The 27,444-nt window shown below is 44.7% G+C and overlaps 1 protein-coding gene and 1 long non-coding RNA gene across 3 annotated transcripts in view; one reads left to right on the top strand and one right to left on the bottom strand.

Moving 5' to 3' along the window:
• HEMK1 (HemK methyltransferase 1, mitochondrial release factors N(5)-glutamine) overlaps positions 1 to 27,444 on the bottom strand; it is a 53,649-nt gene that overhangs the window by 16,493 nt on the left and 9,712 nt on the right. For both annotated transcript variants that reach the window (XR_013835570.1, XM_079964455.1), the window contains exons 4-9: positions 26,913 to 27,006; positions 10,850 to 11,011; positions 10,265 to 10,329; positions 5,347 to 5,396; positions 3,267 to 3,372; positions 2,699 to 2,794 (exon numbers count right to left, since the gene is read on the bottom strand). Coding sequence is in view for 1 of the 2 variants with exons in the window: in XM_079964455.1 (XP_079820581.1) it covers positions 2,699 to 2,794; positions 3,267 to 3,372; positions 5,347 to 5,396; positions 10,265 to 10,329; positions 10,850 to 11,011; positions 26,913 to 27,006 (573 nt within the window). In the remaining variant the exon portion in view is untranslated. The remainder of the gene's footprint in view (positions 1 to 2,698; positions 2,795 to 3,266; positions 3,373 to 5,346; positions 5,397 to 10,264; positions 10,330 to 10,849; positions 11,012 to 26,912; positions 27,007 to 27,444) is intronic.
• On the top strand, positions 22,958 to 25,575 carry LOC307209434. The gene is made up of 2 exons (XR_013835585.1): positions 22,958 to 24,023; positions 24,379 to 25,575. It is a non-coding gene; the product is annotated as an uncharacterized lncRNA (long non-coding RNA).

The raw sequence follows: 27,444 nt of genomic DNA, 5'->3' as shown, positions 1-27,444 counted from the left end.
CTATTGTGTAAAATTGGTATTTAAATAGTTCCCAACTTCTTGTTTCAGGGCTATGTGGTCAAGGATTATTTGCCCCTTTTTTGCTTTTGTACTGAGTTTTCCTCTCTCGGCACCATTCTTCATCTAGTGCTGGGACTGGAAGGCCAAGGCATGGCCCAGCTCAGAAGGCACATGACTCTCAGGAACCCTGCACAGAGAAGCACAGCCTAGGTGCTGTGCACCTGGGAGCTGCATGAGATTTCTAAGCTACCCCTCCACTTTCCAGCACTAAAGGGCAAGATAGCACAGGGAAGTGATGCAAGGCCTCTGGGGTATTACTTCCTATAGTGCTGCGAAGGCAAAGGGCTGGCTGGCTGAGAAATGCTTCCTCGCCCACCACTGCTGGTCCAAGTGACACTGCCTGACGACACTTTTGACCTGTAAGGTGCCAGGAGTTAAGTAAAGGAAGATTGGACCCTGCCACTAAGCGCTTTGGGCTAGTTAAGGGGGCACACACAGTTTCCCTCTCCCAGTAGGAAAACAGCCAGGGGAGCTGCCACTGCTGCCCACCTCCCAGCATTTGTCTGAGCCAAGTGTGTCACACTTACATAATGGTAGGGACAGCCCTGGCATTGCTGCTGTTTACCACAGATCAGATCTCTACATGTATCGTTCAATTTGCTTCCACTGGTGGCTGTTCCACTAACCATCCTTTGTACAGTGGTACCTCAGGTTAAGAACTTAACTCGTTCTGGAGGTCTGTTCTTAGATGGTTTATCAGAAAAAATAAAGAATAAATCAAAACAGGAATTTGTTTCTAAATGGGAGGTTTTCAAAGAATATCTGAAAAATAAATATAATAGTTTAAATTCTGTTGCAGCATTCGAGGAACTTCAGTGATAGTTGCTAGGTAGATAGAAGAAATTAGATTTATTGAGAATAAGTTTAATTATGAAAAAATGTGTATTGGCAATACGTAATATGAATTTGAAATATGGAATAGACGGGAAGTTGGGTCTTTAGTGTTAAGACCAATAGATGTTTTATTGTTTGCCAAGAAAATTATGTGTCTATGGTTATTTTTGTAATTTGTGTGTAATTTGGTATTTGTGTTTTTTTGTTTTTTTTTCTTGTTATATAAATAAATATTTTTTTTTTTTAAAAAAAGAGAGCACAGAGCTGACTGCCATACCCCAATTCTCCCTGATCTGGTACACTAAAAGTAACTGGAGGCACTGAGAGAACTCTCAGCCTCCAAAGAGGTGTCCAAGTTTGCCATAACCACTATCCATAAATATTATCTGACATTTTCAATTATTTGTGATTTGTGGGGTTTTCTTCAAGTGTTTTGAAATCCACTGTAACATCGTAGTTGCGAAAGGAAGCTGTGGGTTGTTTCCTAGGATTGAGTTCAAACTGGACTTGTAATAATGTGGCTAATGAAGCAAACATTAAAGAGATCTTTCTCACACTTGTTTATTACACGTACTGTGGTTTCTCTCCTCCCAATCTATCTTAATGGAGATCTTGGCCAGCAAAGCTACGTTTTCTGGTTGATGGGTGTGTTCTTAAAACTACAGAGCCACAAATTGGAACATCTCAGCCACAGCAGGGTATTTTGAGATGCAGCTGGCTCCTGGCCTTTAAGTTCCCAAATGAACTTCCCCAAATCATCACAATATAATATCTTAGGATCACTTCCCAAGTGCCACCTAATATAACTTCTTCAGCTCCAGTGATTCCTTCAACTATTTTTTAAATTATCTTTTTGTAACTCCTTCTCTCTCTCTCCATACCAGCTCAGGCGCCAAATAATAGATATAAGGTGCCGATATCTTTATGGTTTGTTGAAAATAACCAACGAATTAATGACATAGGTAGGATGGTCGAATGGTTAGGCAGGGGGGCTGTAGACCCCCACATGGGGGTTTAATTCCTCCTCCTATCAGTAAAAGGGGGTCCCGTGGTGTTTCCACACCAAAATGCAAATTTGGAGGTGTACTTTACAGGTGCTGGGCTAGGGCTTGCATTGAGTGGGGGTGCCCCTGTTTCACCCCTGCTGGCCTCTACCACCCACTGTCTGTGGAGTGAATGCTGGGCCTAGCTCCCCCTCTCACCCGCCAAACATGTGGGCATGCCAAAGCGCTCCTGACAAGATCTGCACTGGTGGCAACATAAGAAACCCCCTAAATGGCACTTTCTAGTTGCAGGGATGAGCCAGCCTAGCTGCTGTCATGGGATGACACCAGGCCTGATCTGGACCTGACTGGTGCTCCTGCTCCAGGCTGACATAGCAGTCTGTTTGCCTCCCCTCTCCTCTGCCCTGGTCACTGTGTGCAACAGGGCAGTGGATGTTGTACTTGTGCCATGACATAAATGTTGTTGTTTTTTTAAATTGCTCTCTAACTTGGTGACTTTCAGACATACTAATGGTGGCTATATTGATTTTTAAGCAAAGGGAATAGGTAACAAGGGAGGATTTCTCACCTCAGTTGTGGAGTTTTTCCTCAATCCCCAATCTCTGAACCTGAGACAGAAAAGGAAGAGAACTGGGAATGACAGAAACTGCTCTCATTTGCACACTCCTGTCATTCTCTTCCTCCAAATTATTTTAGCTGTGGTGGCAGATGGTGTCCCTCAGGAAGTCTTATTCCCGGTTCCCTGCAACAAAGCTCCCTTATTGTCGGAAAAGAAGCAGCCAGCATTAGCTAGAACTTACCTGCCACCCTTGAGGACGTATGAAGCCAATTTCAGAATCTGTTTTATTACACTCATCCCATCCTTTCCTCCATCCAGTGCACCAAGATCCTCATATCTAGAAACCAAAGACAAGGTCTAAAAACCAAAGCATTACCTAGCTTTACACACAGCAGCAAAACAAACAAGGCCGCCTGAAATATATGTTTGCTACTGACAGGCAGTGGCAGCTCTCCAAGGTTTCATTCAGGCAATATTTTTTCTGGCCCTACCTGGAGTTGTCAGGGATTGATTCTGGAACCTCCTGCATGCAAATTACATGTTCTATCACTCAGCTATGGCCCATTCTTTCAAGGGAAATGGAAAAGGTCATGACACCTCAGAATCATGTCAGGGAGATGGGGAAGGGGTCCAGCAGCTGCTACTATCTCTTCAAAATATGGCGAGAGCCCCTTTGAACTCAAAGATCTCCCCACATCATACCTAGACTGGCCTTTAGAATGCTAGCAGTCCTCACCAAAGAGCAAAAGAGACAGGGGGGGGGGGGAGAAATGTAGAGAGGAACAAAGAGGGAAGAGGTTTCTGGCTACCTGAGGATTTCTGCCGCCAACTGAGTCATGTCTTCATGGAAAATGTATGGTGGATTACTGATTATAGTATCTATCAAACCCCAGGACAGTAGGCATTCCCAAGAACCTACATTGAAGAAAGAATAAAAACAAATGTTAGGTTGACAGAAATGATAAATATCACCAAAATTAATGCTACTGAATATTTTTTATGCAACCAATGTATACATATTGTCAAAAGAACTGATATTATATACAATCTTAGCAACACAAATTGCAACTCAGTGGAAAACAGCCAAAAAACTTGCACTGGACGCTTGGCACTGCTCACTCTGGAATATAGCAATAATGGAGAAAATCACATATAATTTGAGATTTCAGCAAGGACTAGAACCCCCAGACACTTTTTATATGGTTTGGCATTCCTTTATGACATATATAGCAGAACCATCATTTTCAAGACAAGCCTGGCAAATCTGGAACCAGAGTTGACAGTCCTAACTTGGGCTCTATTGTTTTTAAATCATGTGCAACTACTCATTCTATGTGCCTATTTTATAATTTTGTTTTTCACCATTTAATTTTTGTCTGCTCTTATAATCATACATTATAGAACGAAATAAAAATTATAAAAAGCTTTACCAAAAAACAAAAGCAAAGCAAAACAAACTTTAGGTATAATAACAGGCTCAAAGGTAACTTGCGAAATTGTATTTGTTTATCCCTCCCGACCTGCCAGAATAACTAGCAGGTTGGTCTGGATCACATGTGTAATCCAGCCTTCATAAACCATGGTTCATAAATCAAGGGTGTCAAGCACTCCTTCCTCACTCCTCCCCTCCTCTGACAAAGAAAAGATGAAGGAGAAGTACTTGGTCCAGAGACTAAACAGCAGCTTATAAGGCCTACACTGATCATCTAAATGACACCACGGTCCCCCCGCCCAATAAAAAAATAAATCAGAAAACCCTTCCAAACTTATAAACTGCAAAACAATGTTTAAGGGAACTGTATACTGTTAAAACAGTGGTGTGAAAAGCAGCAGTAGCGCTCTCCCAATAAATGTGTCCTGCTTGTCAGGACTGGGCAAGATGGTGGCAAGTTTGGGGGAAGCTACAGGTTGGTGGAAGCCCTGCAGAGGCCTCTACCACCAACTTGGAACTCCCTGGCCTCACTGCCTTGCCCCTCTATTCCTGTCCACTGGGAGGGCACTGCTGCCTCTCTGCTCCCCGCATGGGCTGCTGCTGTACCTGGCCGGATTATAAAGAACAACATATGAAGCTGTGGCAATTTTGGAATAAATAATACCTTATAGGAGCTAAAGCAGCACAGGTTTCATAGCACTATATTGGGTGCTGAAACATGCCAATGGTTATATAATGGCAGCCTTATAACACAAAGTGTTTCCCAGCATCATGAATGCCAATGCCCTATAGTTCTCAAAAGCCAAATTCTGGTTATTTTTATGTCTATTCACATCCTGCCTTTTCCCCTGACAGGGACTCGTACCTGTTAAGTTTTTAAAATCTGGCAAAATGGCCGCTTCAGAATTTTGTGAAGACATTTAAAGTGACATATTTGAAAAAGGGACTTTTTCTTCAGGGGAGGAAAAAGGTTACTGAAGTGCAGCCAGGTTTGCTTACCTCAGCATTCAAATTGTTTACAAAAATCAGCAAGCCACTGCTTTGCAAGTACTGTGCTGCCATATAAGGCCTCAGCTCAACACATTTAACTCATTCTTCAACTGAAAATAATAATATACAGTACAGGGCTATTTTTTTTACAATAGCTCATGACACATTAAAAAAAAAGTAATATACCAATAAAATAACTGAAAACAGAGAATACTAAAAGCAATAATAAGCAGAATACAAAATATGACGGAGGTAACTGGGCAAGTTATTGATGCATTTTGGGTACCGCATACTGATACAATGTTGAATGTACAGAAATCACGACTGGCAACTGTATTCTGCAGGTCACTGCACGGTGCTTCCGACATGTGAGAATTAGCACTCTTGCATTTTAATAAACAATGGTTCTTTTCTTTGCCCTTCCCCTGGTACCATTTAACATGAGCAACTGTATATATGAAACTTACTTGAAGACACATCATGGTGAAGGATCTTTACCCTGTCCTGCAGACGTAACCTTTTAGAGAGGAGATCATACATGAGATACAGATCATCTTTTAATGTAACAATTGAAAATGGCATTAAAACCCATCACATCCAATCTAATGAAGAAAACCATTGCAACAATCAACAGCACAGTTTTTCAGTCTGAAAACTGTGAAGTAATTATTATGGTTCTCTTTGGCACAAGCTCAAAAGAAAAAAAGAGAGAGATGCTATTAGTGTAACCATCAATTATGCAAAACTTTGATTAAGCAAGGAATTTTGCACTCCTCACTGCAGTCCTCCTCTGTAGGAAGTCATTAGAAAACTAAAGACTATCAGTCTCCGTGGCCGGCAATTACCTTCTTCCTCCCCATCTCCTTTCCAACATCATAATATACCGCTAAATCACCAAGTTTAGCTGGCGGTATATTATGATGTTAGAAAGCAGAAATCGCCTCGCCCTGGCTGCTGCTGTGATATGTTCAACACCTCCATGTGTCTGCAATATTGCTATAGTGGGATTTGTATATATTTATATATTGTTTATAGTGGGGCATAGCAGCGGTTGTGGAGAAGGTGGCCATGGGTTGAGGAAATGGCCTCACAGGCCAAATTAGGACCCCTGCCAGCCAAATTTAGCCACAGAAAGGTTTCCCCACCTCTGCCATTGAAGATGGGCAAAACAGAAATGTGATTAAACAAAAGGAAATTTTGCAGCTGTATAACATTCTGCAGAATAGTTATTACGTAAGTGGAAGCTAAGAGAACAGTTGCTTGACAAGTCCTTACGTGGGTAAGCAACAACAGTTGGTGGTGGAATTTAGGAACTGAAAAAAAGGGATGCCAAGTCCCATGGCTCTGGCCAAGTTTCTCAGTACAGGGATCATAAGCACATGGCAAATCCTGACTAGGAATAAAGGGCCCCCTAAAAAGAAAAGAAAATCCACCAGTCTGCAATCACATGCCTTTGGGAGATATGGGCGTGGGACTCACTAGCAGAGAATGGGTCTTACCCAAGATTTGCCCACAGGGGAGCACTAACATTATAACATGCCGCTTAAAAGGTGTAGCAAGCCCACAACTGGCTTAGATGGGAAGATAACATGGCTTAATATGGTGGCCTTGTGGAAAACCGCTGCAGGGGGACAGGCCTTGACAGCCTCTCAAGATTAAAATGTAAAAATGAAAAGGTGAATTTGCAAAGCTCCATGTTTGCTTCCTACTCGCATCTCCTTATCAGATTCTCCAGCACTAGCAGATTGGGAGATAATTCACCTGACATAACATCTAGAAGTCTGAAAATCCTGTGGCTGGTGCCTCTTTCACCAGCAGCCTGTAAGAAAAAAGCCACGTGTGGGAAACAGGTGTCTCCGCTCTGCTACAGGCAGCTCGTATCTACTCTGTGGGCTAATTTAGACCCACAAGATTCAGTGGTGGTGTTCATTTTCTCAGGGTTATTATCCTGAGACAACGAAATGTGTATACAAACTAAGGACACGTGCTTTAGCCACCTCAACTTATACTACAGATCACCATTCCTCCCCAAAGTGTAAACAGAGAACCAGGATGGGTGACTCTTTTTCAACTCATTTCTGGGTTGGCCTGATTTACCAATGCAATGAACAGAAATGACTCAGAATCTGAAAACACCATTCCAAGACTATGCAAACAAATCTGTAGTCCTTTAGGACTCATTTACTCCACCAAATATTACTAATAGTCTTGGTTAGCAAAACTATTTGCAGAGGGCATATCTTTTCCAGGAATAGAGGGATAATCTACAGTAGGATAAGCGAGTCCCTTCTGATAATTAGCTCATCAACAGGCTGCAGTCCTCTCTATTACTGCAAGTGCTCCTGGATGACACTGATTATTTGGATCCACTTCAGTCTTGGTTTAGGCCTGGTTTCGGGACTGAATCAGTCTTGGTCACCCTGATGGATGACCTGTATTGGGAAAGTGGCTGGGGAACTGCAACCCTGTTACTCTTACTTGATCACTCAGCAGCTTTTGATATCATTGAATATGGTCTCTTCCTAGATCAACTGTCTGGGATGCAGTTTGGAGGCACTGGACTACAGCGGTTCTGTTCCTACCTGCCCAGTCACCTGTCTAATTGTCCTCCTCAAGCATGCAAGTAGGGAAGCGATGGAGCAGAACCCTCCACTTGCCCCGTCTGGGGCAGATGAGAGCCCCAAAACATCTGGAATGCCATTGGCTCCCTAGCACTGCTCTAGGAAATTGTGCAGACTGGGTCAGAGATAGAGGGCAAGAGAATAGATGGTGGTGAGGAGCTGACAGGCCCCCAAGACTTACAACTTGCACCAATAGCTGTGACATGCCTAGCTGGGCATATTCAATTTCAAGGATGAGAGAGAACGCTGTCTCCATTACTGAAGAAGAGGGGCTGTGCTCTTCTCCAACCACTCACCCCTGATCTGATCCCTTGAATTTTTCTTTTGTGAAGACTTGCAAATAATAGCCAAAGTGGGAAGGGCACCTTTTAGAGGGCAAAAATGCTTGTGACTAGCTCAGTAATAATTGGAGCAGAATGTGGTGGCCTAAAAGAAGCCCAGCAGTCTAACTCAGAATATCGGAGATTCCACCTGCAAGCTGCAATTTTCATGATCTTAAACTAAACTAATGCAACTGTCTCCTGCTCACATGTTAGTTGGCTCAACTTTCCCCCAACTCTGCTGCCATTCTGAATGGATTCCTCTCCCCCCCCACCCCCACCAGCACAGCGGAAAAGTAGTCATGCTTGTTAATCAGAAATTCACAGGTATCAAAATACTCCTCCTGTGAGATAGCTCTACTGTGTTGCACCCATTGTTATCTACTGATATTACAACACAATCTCTGAATTACTGTGTAAACATCCCAAATGGGTCTGGGTGCTACAGGAAGGGGAATAAAGTAAAGTCTCTAGATGTCAGGAGAGAACAAAGCCATAATTAAGAAAGGGTAACTCTTATGAAATAAAAGGAAGGCATATGTTTATTGTTCCTTTCTTCACACTTCACTCTGGTGATATGTAGTAATTAATGTAACTTGATCATGATGATAGAGTGAGCCCATGTCTTATACTGTAAAGCTTGTTTATATTTAAAAACCTGGGTAAAGTTAAACAATGTATTAATAAGAGTAAGAATCACTCTTACTCTTACCGAAGATCACATGGTGGTTCACAACATAAAAATACCAAATAAGAACACAAAATACATAATAAAACAAAAACAAACCAATAACCCACCTCCCACAATCAGATATGTAGAAAGTTAATCAGCCAAAGGCCTGGTTATAGAGAAATGTAATGTAATGTAATGTAATGTAATGTAATGTAATGTAATGTAGGTACCGGGTGAGCCTCCCTGGGGAGAGCATTCCACAAAAGGGGAGCCACGGCAGAAAAGGCCTGTTCATGTGTTGCCACCCTCTGGAACTCTTGTGGAGGAAACACAAAAAGAAGGGCCTTAAGGACGCCTCTCCCTGTATAAACCATGACAGATTCTGCGTCCATCATCTGAGGCCCGTTTTCATGCGCTAATTTCTCCCTCTGCGGAGGGGGAAAGGTGCTGAAAGCCTAAATTCCAACAGAAAGTAATCTGACCATGACAAGGGGCTGATGTCAATATCATTCACTTTCAGATCACCCTTTTCCTGCTCAGTTGAGAGAATAAGGTCCAGAGTGTGGCTTGCCTTATGTGTTGGTCCGATGACATGTTGGGACAGCTCCATGATAATCATGGCAGCAATGATGTCCTGAGCCAGTTGCCTTGGCACGAATGTTGAAGTCTTCCAAAACCAGCGGTCTTGGGAGTCCCCAACACCGCTTCCAAGACCAGTTCTGTCAGCTCAGGCAAGGAAACTCCTGGGCAATGGTGGTAAACTAGCAGAATTTCTAATCTGTCCTGACTGCCCAATGCCAGGAACTCAATTCTAGTTTCCCCAAAGTGGACAGAAAGCCTGGAGAGAGATGGGATCTCTATAGATGACAGCAACTTGCCCTCCCTGTCCCTCAAGTCTGCCCTGATGCTTGAGTCACCAGGTGGGCGCAGCTGGGTGGGATCAACTCCATCCTGCTCACCCACCCAGGTCTCAGTGATACAGACCAGATCAGTCTCCTCATCCATGGTCAGACCATGGATGAGAGGGGTCTTACTCAGAACACCCCTGGCATTCATCAACAGGAGACACAGAGCCAAGGGCTGACTGATAGGATAACCACAACCTGCCAGGTTGGAGGAGGGGCTGGCACATGGTACAGCCACTAACTGCCTGTGGCATTTGCCGTTTACCTGGCCTGCCCTCCTACCCTGAATCACTGTGATTGGGGTCGCCCCTGTTATTCCCAGCTCTTCTCTTCCTAGACATGTCTTACTCCCTTATTTTAAAAGCAACGAAACCCCCAAATTTAAAAGTCAAAAAGCAGTTAAAAACAATTTAAAACACTATAAACAACTGGGGCAACACCAACAGCAACAAAATCCACTAAGCTATACCCCGACCCAAGAGTCTGTTCAGCTGCCTCTGCTTTTGTAGCTGGAGTCAGTCAGGGAGCAGGTTCTCACAGCCAATATCTTAATCTTGTCTTATTTTTAAAAAAAATCTGATTGAGTTTCTCCAGTAATTATAGGTTGGTTGTATGATAGTTGATTTAGTAATGCTTTCTAATATACAAGTGCAATAGCACTTGGAGAGTTACGACAGAGTTGTTTGCGCTGCATCCCACGATTTTAAATCCTGACCATTAAAAATGTTTGTTTATACAACCCAGATGCTTTGTTTAAACTGCCTGAAATTAGGAACAGAGCACCAGTAAACTGACCAAATGTCAGACACATTGGTAAAGAAATAGAAAATGTTGGCTATTAGTATATACAGGGAGTGTGCTCTTACCTTGCTGCATTTTCCCTGGCGAGATACACAGCAGCTTGTGATTTATCTGTGGCAATGACTCTGCTCTAAGAAAGAAAGGGAAGAAGAACAGCAGAAGCAAACATGAAATAATTTCTTGGGCACAGCTGGTAAAAAAAATGCCATTTGGAGCATCTGAGATGAGCAAGGCCAGTGTAATGCTTTGGAACCGAGCTCTTTCTAAGCCCCCATCTGCACTATATATTCAAAGCAGTTTCATACTACTTTTATATGGCTTCTCCCAAAGAATCCTGGGAAGTGTAGTTTATTGGGCATGCTGAGAACTGGTAGGAGATCCCCTATTCCCCTCACAGAGCTACAATTCCAAGAGTTGCCTGCGAAGAGGGAATGATTGTTAAACCACCCTGGGAATTCCTAAGCCATGCCAGGTACGAGGCTGCTGGTGCAAAAAATAAATAAATGAATATGATGTTTGTTCTTGACTTTTAGACCTCAGGTGGCAAACTTTTGGAAGCAGTGGCTCTTCTTTCCATCCCTTGTTTCCTAGTGAAGCAGGGCAGGGGCAGGTCTCTCAACATTATAGTCATAAATGAAAATTTCACTCACATGAGGCAGCTTCTTCAGGAGACTCAGAGCAATCGCCCCTGAGCCACAGCCAACCTCCAGGATCACAAGCCCACTGTTCTCTGGAGACAGCTGGGGATGCTTGCAGTTTGCTGAGGTCGATCGCTTCCTGCACTCTTCATCCACAATAAGGGAGACCAGTTCCTAGCAGGTAAGAAGCAGGTTCTGTGATGAGTCCACAGAAGTCTGACCCTAATTTCTCAGTTTACTGTCTGAATGCAGAGCTTTCTGTATGATACTGTAGAATTAGCTGGTGTGTTGAGGCATGTGCTGAACACAATATATTATATATTATAAAGCCAAGTGCTGTAAAAAGGGTCCTCATTTATTTCTTAAAAAAGGAACCCTTAATAACATTAGCACAATAGTTTTGTATGCAGTGAAAACCTGTACAAAACCCCTTCAGCATGCAGAAACAAAGCCTGTAAGAACAACGCAAATGCTCCAAAGTGCAAAGGCAAAAAAAGGATAGGGCTTTAATAATGTTGAGTTATTGTTAGTATTTTTGTTGTGTTCATTAATGCCTGCGTTAGTGTGGAATGGAGATTTTTCAGAAGGGCTGCTTACTTCACCTGAGTGGCTTTAGACCAAAAAGTTTTCCCCAGGAGAGACGCCTGTTTGCCTGTTACACCTGTGTATTTGCATACCTCCTCCTCTGGATATTGAGCAACCAGAAAGTGGGTCATAATAGTACATCTGAGGCTACAGAAGCCTAGAAGGAATCCCATCTGTCTCTTCCAGTTTTCTCCCACGTGTTTGCAGCATGGCTGGTTGCTGTGGGAACTATTAGGATGTTGAAAACTGGTAATGAAATGTAGTAATTGGGGCAGAGGAGTCCTTCAGGTTTTGCTGCAAAACATTTACCCGTGGGGAGTGGGTGACTAGAGATATTCACACTGACATGGGGAAAAGGGAGGGATGATGCTCAGCATAGGACTCTTAGCCTGCAGGTTGCTCAATTCTATGAATGCTCTAGGACTACAGCTCCCATCAGCCCCACCTTGTCCAAAACATCTGGAGGGCACCCGGTTGGTGAAGGCCGTTCTAGGAGGCCCTCAATGCCTGAGGCCATGTTCATATGCATTCCAGAATTAAATTACTTTTCCTAATCTAAAAGTGAGAATAATGGATTACAAAGCAAGGGGAGAGGGGGACAGATGACAGTATGCAACAAGAAACTCATCCTGGGCTACATTCTCACAAATGCAAAGCTGTAGTGATGAAAAGAAAAGGATTAGTATTTTTGGTGTAGGAGAGTTTCCACCTTTCCCCCCCTTCACAAGCAGCCTATGCTCACGCACAGAATATTCTTAGAGTTCCCACAAGAAGGCTGGAGATTACACAGAAACTCAGGAAACACAGGTCTCTAGTACTCTCTACTTTCATTTGTTTTGCTCTCTCTTTTTCAACTAAGAGATGGGAATTGTGCTGCCGGCAGCGGTCATAAAAGGGGCACTTCCACGAATTTGCAGGTGAAGTTTGTACCCATACTTAGAAAGCTTTGTCAGCAAAAGCACCCTTGAACGCGCTGGCTTTCTGGTACTTTGCAGCAATGTGTGTTGTACATACAAAGGCCTCAGCACTTCAGGAAAAATCTCAAGCACCAGGATGGAATGCTGAGACGTATAACATGAGCATACAATACAGGAGCTTATATTCACGGTGGAGTTTATATAACAGTTGCGTAAGGAAGGGCCCTGCTTCTGCCCTTTTACTTGTTATTTTGATCCTTAAGGATCAAAATTCCATATAAACAGAGGCAGATCCATGCAAATCTGGATCTGTGCCCAGTAAAAAAGGGGTGGGAGAAAAAGGAGCACAGGGGGAAAGAAGACTGCTAGATCTTCCACACTAGCCCTAAAGGTAAAGGTAAAGGGACCCCTGACCATTAGGTCCAGTTGTGGCCGACTCTGGGGTTGCGGCGCTCATCTCGCTTTATTGGCCGAGGGAGCCGGCGTACAGCTTCCGGGTCATGTGGCCAGCATGACTAAGCCGCTTCTGGCGAACCAGAGCAGCGCACGGAAACGCCGTTTACCTTCCTGCCGGAGCGGTACCTATTTATCTACTTGCAGTTTGACGTGCTTTTGAACTGCTAGGTTGGCAGGAGCAGGGACTGAGCAATGGGAGCTCACCCCGTCATGGGGATTCGAACAGCCAACCTTCTGATCGGCAAGTCCTAGGCTCTGTGGTTTAACCCACAGCACCACCCGCATCCTACCCATGTCTTAAACCTCCCATAGTTTGTCCTCCCAGAGGCTTTCCTCATCAGTTGGCTCTTCGGTTGGCTTATATGTGCTCGAATAGAGCCAGGCCTGCCATCACCACGCCTAGTTTCATCCTTAACCAATGGACTGGTGAATGCCATTAATTTATAGGTATATAAGAGAGTGGGTTTAACTGGATTACCCATTCAGCATGCAGGGTGTTTTGATTCACATTGCGCCGAATTTAGTGGGACTTCCAACTAGGTGAATGCAGACAGGACTCTAGAACTTGTGGACATCCAATGAAGCTGAATGTCGGAGGTATTCAGGACATATCAAAGAAACTACTTCTTCGCATGGCACATTGTTAAACTATGGAACTCACTCCCATAGGAGGCAGTGATGGCTTTGAAATTCATGGGGCACAAGGCTATCAACAGCTACCAGCCACAGTGACTATGTCCTACCTTTGCTCTTAGAGCCAATGGGCCTCTGAATATCAGTTGCTGGTACACACACACACACACACACACACACACACACCATCTTGAATTTGAACCACTACATCTATGCACCCTGGCATATAAGTAATTCTGAATTATAATTTCTTCTAGGAAAAGCTAAATCTTGCTGCATCATTATCTCAGAAACTGGTTACTCTCACTATCTCCATTAAAGGCTCCCCTCCCACATATTTTTTTTTTAAAAAGCAGACTGCATCTTATTTCTACTAGGGTGCAAATGGAACAATGTCAGAGATGCAGCATTTATCAAGAAATACTACTACTACTACAAATAAAACTATGCTGGTAATCCCAGGAGAACAAGGAGCTAGCATAGGGCAAAATGTTCCAAGATTAGCACCAGAACAGCGAAGGGAAAAATGGGGAAATTAAGAGCAGTAGTCTGGATGTAGCCTAATGATGCAGCTACAGAAGATCAACTTCCTTGTGATAAAATTATGAGGTTAGAGGAATCAGTAGCACATTGGTCACAGTTTCTTCCATGTTGTCTGCAGCCTTTTCCACATGGCATGCTAAAACACTGAAGAGGCATCTGACCTTGTTTCATGTATACCCCGCAGCAACTGGATAGATGAGTCATCAGCGTGGTGGTAACAGGCTCGACCTATGGGAATATCACAATGCATGTAACTGCTTAAGAGCACTACCTACTAGTCATTCACTATGAGCACATCCCACATGCTAGACACCCTGCCAGTCTGAGTCACTGGCACAGGTTACAAAAAGCAGTTTGAGGATTTTAGTACCTCTTTCCTAGAACTGGAGGCTGAGCAAAAGCATTTCAAAATGAAACCTCCCTCCCTCCCTTCTGGCCTTGAAAACAGCAGCACCAGCTTTTTCAACAGCTTTGCTCTGGTATATATTGAACTATGATTGGGAGAGACATTGAGGGAAGGGCAGGGAAGAGAGAGAAACCAAAAAAAGAGGACTACTTGGTTTTCATTTGCTTTAAACGATGATAAAAAAAAACAACAGCATAAAATGCTGTAAGAGGAACGGGGCAGGATGTTGCTATAATAAAAGAACAACAACTTCTTCTTCTTCTTCTTCTTCTTCTTCTTCTTCTTCTTCTTCTTCTTCTTCTTCTTCCAGTGGTACCTCAGATTAAGTATTTAATTTGTTTTGGAAGTCCGTTCTTAACCTGAAACTGTTCTTAACTTGAAGCACCGCTTTAGCTAATGGGGCCTTTCTGTTCTCATCCTGAAGCAAAGTTCTTAACCCGAGGTATTATTTCTGGGTTAGCAGAGTCTGTAACCTGAAGCGTATGTAACCCGAGGTACCACTGTATTATTAATAGCCTGTCCATCTGGCTGGGTTTCCCCAGCCACTCTGGATGGTTCCCAACAGAATATTAAACAGAATAAAACTTCAAACATTAAAAGCTTCCCTAAACAGGGTTGCCTTCAGATGTCTTCTAAAAGTCAGATAGTTGTTTATTTCCTTGACATCTGGTGGGAGGGCGTTCCACAGGGTTGGTGCCACTACCGAGAAGGCCCTCTGCCTGGTTCCCTGTAACCTCACTTCTTGCCATGAGGGAACCGCCAGAAGGCCCTTGGCACTGGACCTCAGTGTCTGGGCTGAACGATGGGGGTGGACACACTCCTTCAGCAGCAATTTCTTAAAAAGAAGTTCATTTCCCCTTGAACAGAAGAGTTGCAGATGGAAGAAAAACAGACTGCAATGCCTAAAACATAATACTATGTCTAAAGTGAGTGAAAGGGGAGGGGAGATGGGAGAGTATATCCAGGTTAGGCAGCAGTAATTTGTTTTATGTGGGGGATGCCTTTGAAGAACCAATCCAGAACATGGCAGCTATGTAGTTAATGGAGATGTGCTAAATTTGGAAATACCACTGTTAAAATATCTGTACTAGCTTCTCATTTGTTTCCAGGCACAATTTCCAATTACATATTGTTTTTATATATCATCATCAATTTATTATCAACAAATTTAAAGTGCTGGTTTGGGCCTTCAGAGCCTTTAAGACTCAAAATTGCTTGTGACCAGCAGGGCCCTATTTTCTTTCAGATAAACCTCTTTGGTTAAAACTATTCAGTATGTGGAACAATATGCAAGAAAAGCCCAGTGATCAATTCCCTTCCTCTAAAGAAGCCTTGAAAAGGACACTGGAGTGGAAAAGGCAGTTACTGTGAAAGAGAAAGGGGGTTGCTTAACACTTTTCCAACTGAAATCTAGATTCGCAGAATCAGGAAACAATTTTTGTGATGTGCAAGGAAGACCATCTGAATCAACTAGAGTATGACAGTGCTATTTAAGGTGTGAATTTCTCTTCTTTTAAACTTCTCCCTGGCCCATTTGACTCGTGTGTGTGTGTGTGTGTGTGTGTGTGTGTGTGTGTTTGTGTGTGTGTGTGTGTGTGTGTATTTAGATCAACCAATCAATCATCATCTCCTCATTTCCATTTACTTCCCTGGCTGATTCTATTTGATTTCTTTAGTCTTTCCTACTCTTAGACAGTTAACTCTTTCCCCTTATTTTACCGTCTCTTCCATCTAGTGCACTTTTCTTCCCTTCTTTAGCCACAGATCTGTGTTTGTCTATTCTTGTATTGTTAAGGGTTTAGTAGGCAGCTACAATAGCAGGTGATGATTATGTTTTACTAGATATTTTGTTGATTATTGTGATGAAGCACAAAATATTTCACTGCCTTATACAAACATGTCTACAATTTTAGATTTTTAGTTGTGGTAAACATGTATGTGTGTGCACAGCTGTGTAACCTGCTTTTAGTGGAACACTGGCATATGAATATTCAAAGTAGAATATAGGAACAATGCTGAAGGCAATAGGGCTGGACAGACTCTCTTAGTTCCATGAACTTTGTGGATGCCTTCACCAGAAGATACATTCCTGGAAGTACAAGTTTCTAATCTGGAAAACATATCCCCAGAAAACTAATTCTGGGAGTTTTGTAAGGGAAGAACGCCTCACCTGAACATACAATCTATGTGTCTCCAAAAGTCGTGTCAACAACTTGCAAAGGCTTGACTGGGCCAGAAATTATTTAGAAACAACCCAGTAAAGCATTCTGAAATTTTTGCAAGTAGTATGTTGGCACTGTATGACAACATACATTGGTACCTCTGGTTACATACGCTTCAGGTTACATACGCTTCAGGTTACAGACTTCGCTAACCCAGAAATAGTACCTCGGGTTAAGAACTTTGCTTCAGGATGAGAACAGAAATCGTGCTCCGGCGGTGCAGCGGCAGCAGGAGGCCCCATTAGCTAAAGTGGTGCTTCAGATTAAGAACAGTTTCAGGTTAAGAGCGGACCTCCGGAATGAATTACCATATTTTCCGCCCTATAGGAAGCACTGGCCCATAGGACGCACCTCGGGTTTTGTTTTTTTTGGGGGGAATGAATAAAAATAAATTATTTCCCCCCCCAGCCGCGGGGCTGGGGCGGGGGAAGCCCGAGCTTCCCCAGACCCAAGCCCACAGAACAGTCTGCTGCCCGCAAGCCTTCAAAGCCCGCGGGAACGACCCCCGGGCGCGCAAGGCTTGCAGACACCTGTCCGAAGCACAGGGCGTCCTCCGGAGCGCGCCCCGTGCTTCGGGCTGCAGGCTGCCACCTGCAGGCCTTGCGAGCCCGTGGGAACTCCCCCCGGGCACGCAGGGCTTGCGGACACCTGCCCGAAGCACGGGGCGTGCGCCACAGCGCACCCCGTGCTTCGGGCTGCAGGCTGCCGCCCCAAGCCTTGCGCACCTGACGGGACCTCCTGCCGGGCGCGCAAGGCTTGCGGACATCTGCCCGAAGCACGGGGCGTGCTCCGCAGCTCGCCCCGTGCTTCGGGCTGCAGGCTGCCACCCCAAGCCTTGCGAGCCCGCGGGAACTCCCACCGGGCGCGCAAGGCTTGTGGACATCTGCCCACAGCACGGGGCATCCTCCGGAGGGCCCCCCGTGCTTCGGGCTGCAGGCTGCCACCTGCAACCCTGCGAGCCCGCGGGAACTCCCCCAGGGCACGCAGGGCTTGCGGACACCTGCCCGAAGCACGGGGCGTGCTCCACAGCGCTCCGTGCTTCGGGCTGCCGCCCCAAGCCTTGCGAGCCCGCGGGAACTCCCGCTGGGCTTGCAAGGCTTGCGGATAGCTTCCTGAAGCCTAGAGAGCGAGAGGGGTCGGTGCGCACCGATGCCTCTCGCTCTCCAGGCTTCAGCGAAAGCCTGCATTCGACCCATAGGACGCACACACATTTCCCCTTCATTTTTGGAGGGGAAAAAGTGCGTCCTATAGGGCGAAAAATACGGTAAGTACTAAACCCGAGGTACCACTGTACACAGAAACATTATTTTCCCTGACTAAATTATTGACAAACTGCAGTTCAATGAGATAATGCAAACTTATTTCATCATGCCCCTTAACTCTGCTGCTCAGGGGGTCAATATAGCATGAGCTCTGGTATGGTTTCATTTCATTCATCTGAAGGAATACTAAACAGTTTCTCCATATTCCTATTTGCTTCCCAGAAATACCAGGGCATTCCTCCTGTCCAGTTATTGTGGCGGGGGGGGGGGGGAGGCAGCTGTCACACACAAAATCAATATCTCCTAGCTGTCTTGTAGCTGGGTAAAAGGTAAGATGAAAAAAGGAAGTCTCTCGGTTCTCTAGGATGTACAGGATGTTATGATGCAAAGCTAACATCCTAAACTCTTAAGACACCATTGTAAGAAACAAGAAGTGACAGAATAGCCATGCAATCTTTACTAAGAAAGAATAGTTGCATTAGGAAGGACCATGCTGTAAGAATTCCCCCATGAAAAAAGGCCACAACGTTTGGGACATTTCAGCTCAGAAAAGTAGTTAAGGAGGAACATGAGAGATGTATAAAATCATGCATAGTGTGGTGAAAGGGATATTAAAGGTAAAGGTACCCCTGCCCGTACGGGCCAGTCTTGACAGACTCTGGGGTTGTGCGCCCATCTCACTTAAGAGGCCAGGGGCCAGCGCTGTCCGGAGACACTTCCGGGTCACGTGGCCAGCGTGACATCGCTGCTCTGGCGAGCCAGAGCCGCACACGGAAACGCCGTTTACCTTCCCGCTGGTAAGCGGTTCCTATTTATCTACTTGCACCCGGAGGTGCTTTCGAACTGCTAGGTTGGCAGGCACTGGGACCGAGCAGCGGAAAGGGATATTACCTCCCTGCAAACTCCAGAAGTAAAATAGTTTGGCCATCATTAAGCAATGAAATGAATTAGATCCATAGTATGTAATGGTGCAGAACAGGACTGACACAGAAATAGGACAGGTCCAAAACAGGACTACAGGAATGAAAACTGCTAACAGTTCCCAAGACATAGCTATACACAGGTAGGAATGGTTGATGGGGAAGAGCCATGGAGCTGGCACCACTGCCTACTGGGATGGCAAGCGGCAGCAGCAAGGTTGGGGCAGTGTGGGCACATTGCCCAGTGGTGGCTGGTGCCCATTGGGAATGGCAGGGCAGAAATCAGGGAGGCAAAGGGTAGGTGGAGCCAGAGCCAATGGCACAGAGAGGCAGAGGCTACGACCGACCATACCAACTAATACTAGTTTGGATCTCTGATGAGTTATACAAAGGCAACCCTAGGACTAAAGAGGAGGAAGCTGAGAGCCAGTGCCACACCCTGGACTGGCTGTAAGAAAGCAGGTAGGTGGGGGCAATTGAGGTTGGCGGATCAGTTCCTTGTTTGCCCTAATGAACAAGCCTCCACGGCCACCGACAATGCCAATTCAGCACTACTGCTGGTGTCTGCTATTAATGGCAGAATACTGATCTCTGGAAGTGGATAGCCTTTTAAATTCATGGAGAAGTTATTCGGGGGGGGGGGAACCTATTAATTTCTTTCATGTGAGGAGAAGGCATTTGGGTTGTATCCAGCTAAAGTCGTACTCAGAGAAGACCCACTGAAATAAACAGACTTAAGGTACCCATATCTGTTGAGTTTTAATGGGTTTCCTCTGAGTATTGCTTAGTGGGAGACCGCGTGCCGGAGCCCTTTTAAGTGCAACAGTGCTGTGCAAAGAAGTCCTTCATTTCGTCTGCTCTAAATTTTCCAACATTCAGCTACATTAGATGATCCCAGGGTTCTAGTAGAGATATAAGAAAAGCCCTACTGGATCAGGCCAAAGGCCCCCAGCATCCTGTTCCCACAGCAGCCAACCAGATGCTCCGTGAGAGCTTGCAAGCCACACCCAAGTGTAACAGCATTCCCCACACTTGTGAATCTCTCGCCACTGGTACTGAGAGGTGTGGCCTGTGTCTGACCCTGAAGGCAGTGCCTCCATTAATTGATCATTTTGGTTGCCTTTTTCAATTGAAAAAGTAGGGCAGTCTATCCCATATTAAGAACATAAGAAGAGTCCATCTGGACCAGGTTAATGGCCCATCTACTCCAGCACCTTGTTCTCACCAGCTGCCTATGTGACGCCCACAAGTACAACCTGAGTGCAACCGCGCTCTTCCCATTCTCAGTAACTGGCATTCAGAGGCGTATTGCCTGCAACAGCAGAGGTAGCACGTAACTGTTATGGACAGCAGCCATGGATAGTTTTTGGCAGTGTGCACTAACATGCTGCTTCTTCAGATTAAACCAGGGTGGGTTTAAAACTATGGTTTAAACTAAGCCACTGTATGCCATCACAGTGCTCTGGTTCCAATGTCATCTCCAGCATAAACACTTCCTGATAGAAGAAGGCATTGCAGGGCACAGAGTCACCTCTTATCCTGGCAATCCCTACAGAAAACTTCATTCAGTTTGCACACAAGATACAGGGCAAGGAAGAGCCGTTGTTGTTTTCTCCTGCTTTGGAAGGTAGGAACTGGACCAATGGATTCAAGTTACAAGAAAGGAGATTTGTGAAGGTAAGAGCTGTTTGACAGCTTAAAACATGACTGCCCTCTGGTGGCTTAACAAAAACCCATAAACAGAAGACAGCTGGATAGCGTGTGCTGCAGAAAATCCTAGAAATATAAACAGCAAAGCTTAATTTAGCTCATAGATTCAAATTGTATACACAAATCCTTTGAAACAGAGAGGCAGCTGAGAAGTGACACCCTCTCCCCCAGCTCGGTAACCGAACAAATCGTAAGTAACGAGGATTGTTTTGGATTGTTCCAGGAGGTCTTGACCTTGCCCTGATGCCCAAGAAAAAGCAGCTGCTGCGGCAGAAAGTGCTTACCGTGCCAAGCCACTTGACCAGATCCAAATCTAAGCAACTAAGTCTGACTGACTTCTCGGACTGGATAACTCCTGAAACAGCACAAGAGGCTACTGAAGGGCTAAGATCATGGTCGGAAGAGCAAACGGAGGAGGGGGATGATCTCCATAGCGTGACAAACAGTCCCTAGATAGTTCAAATTCTCAGCAGTTAGATCCCCCCAAGCAGCCAAAAGGCCCTAGATCAAAAGGTTTAAAGAAAACAGACCTCAAAAATCAAAGCAACTCAAGCAGCTCAAGCAGCAGCCTATACCACCACCCAAATAACATCTCAAAAGCTATCTAAACTGCCTGAAGCAACAGAAGAGTTATTTACTGAAGAATTGGAGCTTGATTGGAGAGCAAAGCCTACTCACTGGAAGGTCTCTGGGGTTGATCTTCCAGAAGTTGGAGAGCATTGGGGAATCGTGTGGCGAGGGGTCAGGAGGAGGAGAGCCTGGTGCGGTCCCCCGAGCCCCAGGGGAAGAACGCTGAGAATGCTCAACCAAGCAGGCTGGAGCCCTTCAATCCTTCAAGGAAAAGCACCCACGATGCTCAGATTAAATTCTGTCCCCGGAATAAGACCAATGGCCCACATCCCACTAGAAGGTGTTTGCAGTTGAATCAGATAGCTTTGATCATCCGAAATAACTGGGAGAACAAAGGGCACTGGATTACCAGACCAAGAGTTTGCTCCTCCTTATCCGAACTACTGCGATTAAACACAGGTTCTTTGGACCTAAAAACAATAGAAAAATTGCCGAGCCATCCAAATGTAATAAGACTGCTTCTCAAATTTCATAGCCATGTCATTCCCCTGCTGCTTCCTAAAATGTGTGACTTTTTAAGTAGATTTCACATTTCAATCAGAAGGGTGTTTGCAGACTTGGATGCTGTGCCTTTATTATCAGACAGTCAAAAGCCTGCTAGTCGGCTAACTCCTGAGCTAAGAGTAACATCACTCTCAAGGTTAAACCTTCCCAGAAATCAGCCAGCCCCTCTGGCTGATTCTGCTACAGCTCCAGTTAATCCAGAGAGGCCTCAATTAGTGCCTCTGAAGAAATCGCTGCTCCAAAGGAATACTGAGGAAACAACAGCGATAATTAAAGCACCAACTAACACTATTCTAGCAGAATTAGAGGATTTAACAAACCGTATCCAAGTCTTGCTGCGTGATTTCAACAAGACCAAGGCAAAACCCCTGGATCTGGCCAATGTGGGCTGCACGAATATGAACACGAAAAGGTCTGTTAGAGAGGATATAGATATGGATGACAAGCAAGCTAGATTAGAAGTTACTCAGAAGCAAGGGGGATATTCTAAAAACAAACAAGAGATATCTCTCGGGATACTGGGCTCTGAGCCTCGACCGAACTCAGCCGAAGCCCAACTAGAAATTCCCCAGGAAAGAATCACAATGCCAAACTTGCTGAATTCAGTACATATCACTAATCAACTCACTCTCCCCCCAGTGTTCCAGGACTGCCCCAAAGTCCATCTACAGGAAATTGACATTTTAATACATCAATCCATGCCCCGACCCATAAATGCTGGCTTGGTCACCAGAGGTCATTTTAACAGAGGAAATCCCTCCGGGAGAAACTACAAGGGAGTACAATTCTGGCATTGCTCCAAGTTCTAGTGAACTTACCCCCCAAATTGACAACTCGAGTATGATCAGTTGCTAGTTCAAAAAGTGATGACATCAGGGTCCACGGACTAATAGCCACGGCCTCAGAGGTAGTGGAGGAAATACATCAGGAACAGTCTGGGAAAGGAACCCGAAGCCTTTGGAGCTTTGGCAAAAGGAACCTGAAGCCTGCGGAGCGCAGCGGGAACTCGCGCTGCGCTCTGAAGGCTTCAGGGATCTTTGAGACTGGCGGTGGGGGAAAGCAGCACTTCCCCTCACCGCCAGCCCCACAAGCTCGGGGGGGGGGCAGCGGCAAGGCTGCGCACAGCCTTTGTGCTGCTCCCCGACCTGGTATTTGAGGCTGGCGGTGGGGGAAAGCAGCGCTTCCCCCCACCGCCAGCCCCACAAGCTCGGGGGGCAGCGGCAAGGCTGCACACAGACCTGCACTCTGGAGGCTTTGAGCGCCTCTGGAGGTGCTGAGCAGAGAGGGGGAGACATTTTTTTTCTTGTTCTCCCCCTCTAAAACAACGTGCGTCCTATGGTCAGGTGCGTCCTATAGAGCGAAAAATACGGTACATGTCTTCTCCCACAGAAAATTACTTCTGTTTTTTTTTTATTTGCCTGGATCATGTGTTAAAAATATTTGTGAAAAGAAAAGGATCCAACAATATAAGATTAGGCAAGTGAAACCTGCAACAGAATGTTGGAGTGTATTCTCCACCTAAAATCTAATCCTACGAAGGCTGTAATCCTGGGCACAGTCACTACAAAGCAAGTCCCACTGAAATCAGTAAGACTGACTTCCTAGTAGCCATGTATAAAATTGCATGCTTATTTCCAAACTTCTTCAGATACCCAGAGCAAAACATAAGACGAGCCCTGCTGGTTTAGGTCCATCTGGCCCAACATTCTGTACAGTCAACCAAACACCTATGGGAAGCCCACAATATTCCAATTCTCTCCCCCACTCAAGTAAAACCTTATTTACACACATGCACCTACCCACACATATAGAGGTAGATCTGTATTGTGGCAGGCACTGAACAAATGGGTTTGCCCCCTCCCCTTATATCAATTTATCAACAAAGATCATCGTAGGAAAGTTTGTGGCAAATGGCCAATTATCACTCAAGTATTAATAAGAAAGTTTTCTAAGTATTTCACAGATGAAAACTCAGCTACCTGGGTAACAAAAATATGCTATACAGTGGTACCTCGGGTTACAGACGCTTCAGGTTACAGACTCCGCTAACCCAGAAATAGTACCTCGGGTTAAGAACTTTGCTTCAGGATAAGAACAGAAATCGTGTGGCGGCAGTGGGAGGCCCCATTAGCTAAAGTGGTGCTTCAGGTTAAGAACAGTTTCAGGTTAAGAACGGACCTCCAGAACAAATTAAGTTCTTAACCCGAGGTACCACTGTATGATCCTTCTGGTAATCTGGAAACTAGAAATCCAATTCTTTCATCAGCCAGAGTTCAAATGAAATTCCAGGGTAAGTACCTGCAAGAGAAATCCTGTTGTTTTCAAATGCTACATAATGACCTTGCAGGCCACGATCTTTGCTTAAAGAAATTGGTCAAGTACACAGCTTGAACAACAGGTTTATATGTACAGTGGTACCTCGCAAGACGAATGCCTCAGAAGACGAAAAACTCGTAAAACGAAAGGGTTTTTCGTTTTTTGAGTTGCTTCGCAAGACGGATTTCCCTATGGGCTTGCTTCGCAAGACGAAAACGTCTTGCGAGTTTGTTTCCTTTGTCTTGCGAGTTTGTTTCCTTTTTCTTAAAACCGTGCATTCACTTCGAGGAGCAACTCATAGCACGCGGTGTGGTAGCCTTTTTTGAGGTTTTTGAAGACTTTGGTCTTTTTGAAGCTTTTCCAAAGTCCGTGCTTCGCAAGACGAAAAAATCGCAAGACGAAAAAACTCGCGGAACGAATTAATTTCATCTTGCGAGGCACCACTGTATAAATGAAATGCTGGCAATTACAGGAAGTCACGCATACATATGGCATTATCTCACTGCTTGAACACTCCCTCTCCCTCCATTCATATTCAAGTATCCATCTCCTAATTTGACCTTAAATCCATGTGGTTATTGTGCGAAAGATGTGGACATTCTTTCCACCAGACCTGTGCATCTAAAGCACCAGCAAATGCATGAGAGCTAGCACTCTTAATAACAACAACAAAACAACAACAAATTTATTTTTAAATTTAAAGTGTTCAAAGTGTTTCTGATAAAGCCTCACAACGTTCCTGGAAGGTAGACTAAATTAGATATTGCTAGGGGGATGGAGGGCAACTACAGCTGAGGCAAGATTTCAATCGAAGACTTCCCTGGTGATAGCTTGCACTATGTCTAGAAGCAGAAGAATAGAAAACGATCCAAAAGCAGATGGAAGTGGATTTGCTCTGCCTTCCGAATTTAGATCTGTGTTATTGCTTTGGTGCTTGGCAACCTGCAAATATAGCAAAGTCCAAGAGTTCAAAAACTGGTGGTTTGGTCAGCAACTAAGCATGCCGTGATCTCTTCCCTGGGTGATGAGAGGACAACACAGAAAATAAAGAGGTGATGCAACAACCAATTGTGTTGAGAGTAGAAGCAACTCTACGATGGTTACACTGCTCTTTTTAAATTTTGAATCTCGCATGTAGTTATTTTGGAGAAAACACTTCCCTATTTATTTATTCTCTCTTCCACCACGATCATTTACGCAGCTGCTGTTTTTTGTTAGCAAGTTACACCCCCTCCCCAAGTCTCTCTAAAATTGGCAGCCCCAACTTCTGGCAAATTCCAGGTGTTCTCGTTAATCTGTGAAATATTCCTGGAAGGTCAACTGGCATCAGTCCCATACTGCTAGGTGGAAAGGAAGACCTTCAGCCATTCTACACAATCTGGTTCTAAAATGATGCCTTCAAACTGCAGTTCCTAAGTCCCAAGGGGCTTAATGTGAATTACTGGCAAGCAGATCAGATATACCCCCTTACAAACTGTGCAGCAAATTGAGAAACACTGACAAACTCCACAGGTTCAGATCAGGCCAAACCAGTGTTTACGTGCTATAGCAAAGAGAAGGATCAGGGAAGAAGTTCAAGGGCTTTGGGGCTTGAAAAGGAGGTCACATTACAAATGTTGTTGTTTTTGCTTTTTTTTAAAGTACAGAGGTTAGCACTTAGTCAATGGTTCACATCAAACACAGCACTGAATTGCAAACTAGGCTGGCACGGGCAAACATTGATCATGCAAGCATATGGGCAGAATAAGCAACACACTCTTGTGTTTACTATCAACACTTGCATCACACACAGCAGGCATTTGTTTAATTATTACGGGAAGCGATATTGCGTGAAGATAGTGACAACACAGCATGGAAAACAGCGATATCACCAGATAGACTTGTGTTGGGCCATCCACTATCTTGTAAGTTCCATTTGGCACAGAAGGATTTGGCACCCAAAATATTAACAGATACTTTGAAGCTGGGATTTCTTTGTTAGAACAGTAGATATCTATGCAAAGGATCCCAAAGTTAAAAGCAGTTCCTGCTTTTGTATAGGACATGGGCATTCATTTTGTCTAATTAATGAACTTCAACTTCCAGTCCTGAGGACACAGAACCTTGGAAACTTCAGTGAACTTTCCATAGGTTGAACTTCAGGTTTCTAGGTCTTGTGATTTTAAGGAACAGCAAAATGCAAAAGGAACAATCAGAAGAGAAAAAAGCACATTAGAAACCACTTGGATAGAGAAGAGGAGAATACAGAAGATAACTAAAGAGGAGCCAGAAAATTATGAGATGAAACCCCCACCTTCTTGAATGGCTCACGCCATATTTTCTGATCCCTGGGACCTTTGCTTCTGGAAAATAAGCACAACCCAAAAATAACTGGAGTGGCTGCAATCTTGAGTGGAAGACCAGTGGGAGGGGAGGGGCTGCTTGTTTCATTCCAGTTAACACACAAGCTGCAGCTAAGGTCTGTTCTTGGTTTACAGCTCATGTTATGTCTGGAGCAAGACAAACTATGAACCAGGGTTTGGACAATACTTTAAGCCAAACCATGTCTTAGCTCACAGCAGCCAAAGCAAGACTGAAGAAGCAAAGTGGTCATGATCTTGTCTTCAGCAGCCTGGACATTCATGGTCTGGCTTAACATTACACGTGAGCTGGGTCATTGCATACATACTTTGCCATTGTGTGTGTGTGTGTGTGTGTGTAAATCAACTACATATATTCTAAAGATTTTCTATCTGAGATTTGCTGCAGCCAACCAAGGTAAAAATATGTACCTCATCATATGTGCTTATGATAGTGCTCACCTCTCCCACTCTCCCCAGGCAGCAAAGACTACCCATGAGAAAGGAGGCAGGGGAAGGAATGCCCTTATGGCTGCCTAATATTGTGCTTCCTTTAAGTGGAGGTGGGCGTACGTGTGTAGCAATGCAGCACTCTGGAGAAGAGCTGAGGTTTGTCCCTTATGATGACTTGCCTCTGTCTCTGGTCGAGGAATGAAGACCGGAGGTTTCATCTTGAGTGTCAGATCCTGGAAATCCCACTCACCCAGAACATATTGCACTGGCATCCTGGAACAGAGGATGAGAATTACACTGTGCACTTGGCCAAGAATCCAGTTGCTTACAGTAACTCATCATCATGCTCAGATATACCACCCTCTTCCAAAGCACAAACAACTGGACAGGCAGTACCTTCCCTAATGGGTGGAGTGGGAAGGAAAAAGAACATTCAGTCCTATGACAGAGAGATTTCAAATGTTCCCTAATGCGAAGTTTGAAGCACTGTACTACTGAAGCTAAAACTGATACCACTGGTTTTCCATGACAGACTATCTGCAACTCTGCAAGCTACTGACCAGGAGCCAGATGAGAACATAAGAGCCCTCCCGGATTAGAGAAAACACCTATCTTTATCCAGCATTCTGTTTCCTACAGTGGTCAACTAGATGCCTGTGGAAAGCCTGCAAACAGGACACGAGTGTGACAGCAGTGACCTCTTTGTGCTCC

Source organism: Podarcis cretensis, assembly GCF_951804945.1.
Source record: "Podarcis cretensis genome assembly, chromosome: 2".
Taxonomy (NCBI): domain Eukaryota; kingdom Metazoa; phylum Chordata; class Lepidosauria; order Squamata; family Lacertidae; genus Podarcis; species Podarcis cretensis.
The sequence above is the reverse complement of the archived record's forward strand: the minus strand, read 5'-3'. Positions and strand labels throughout refer to the sequence as shown.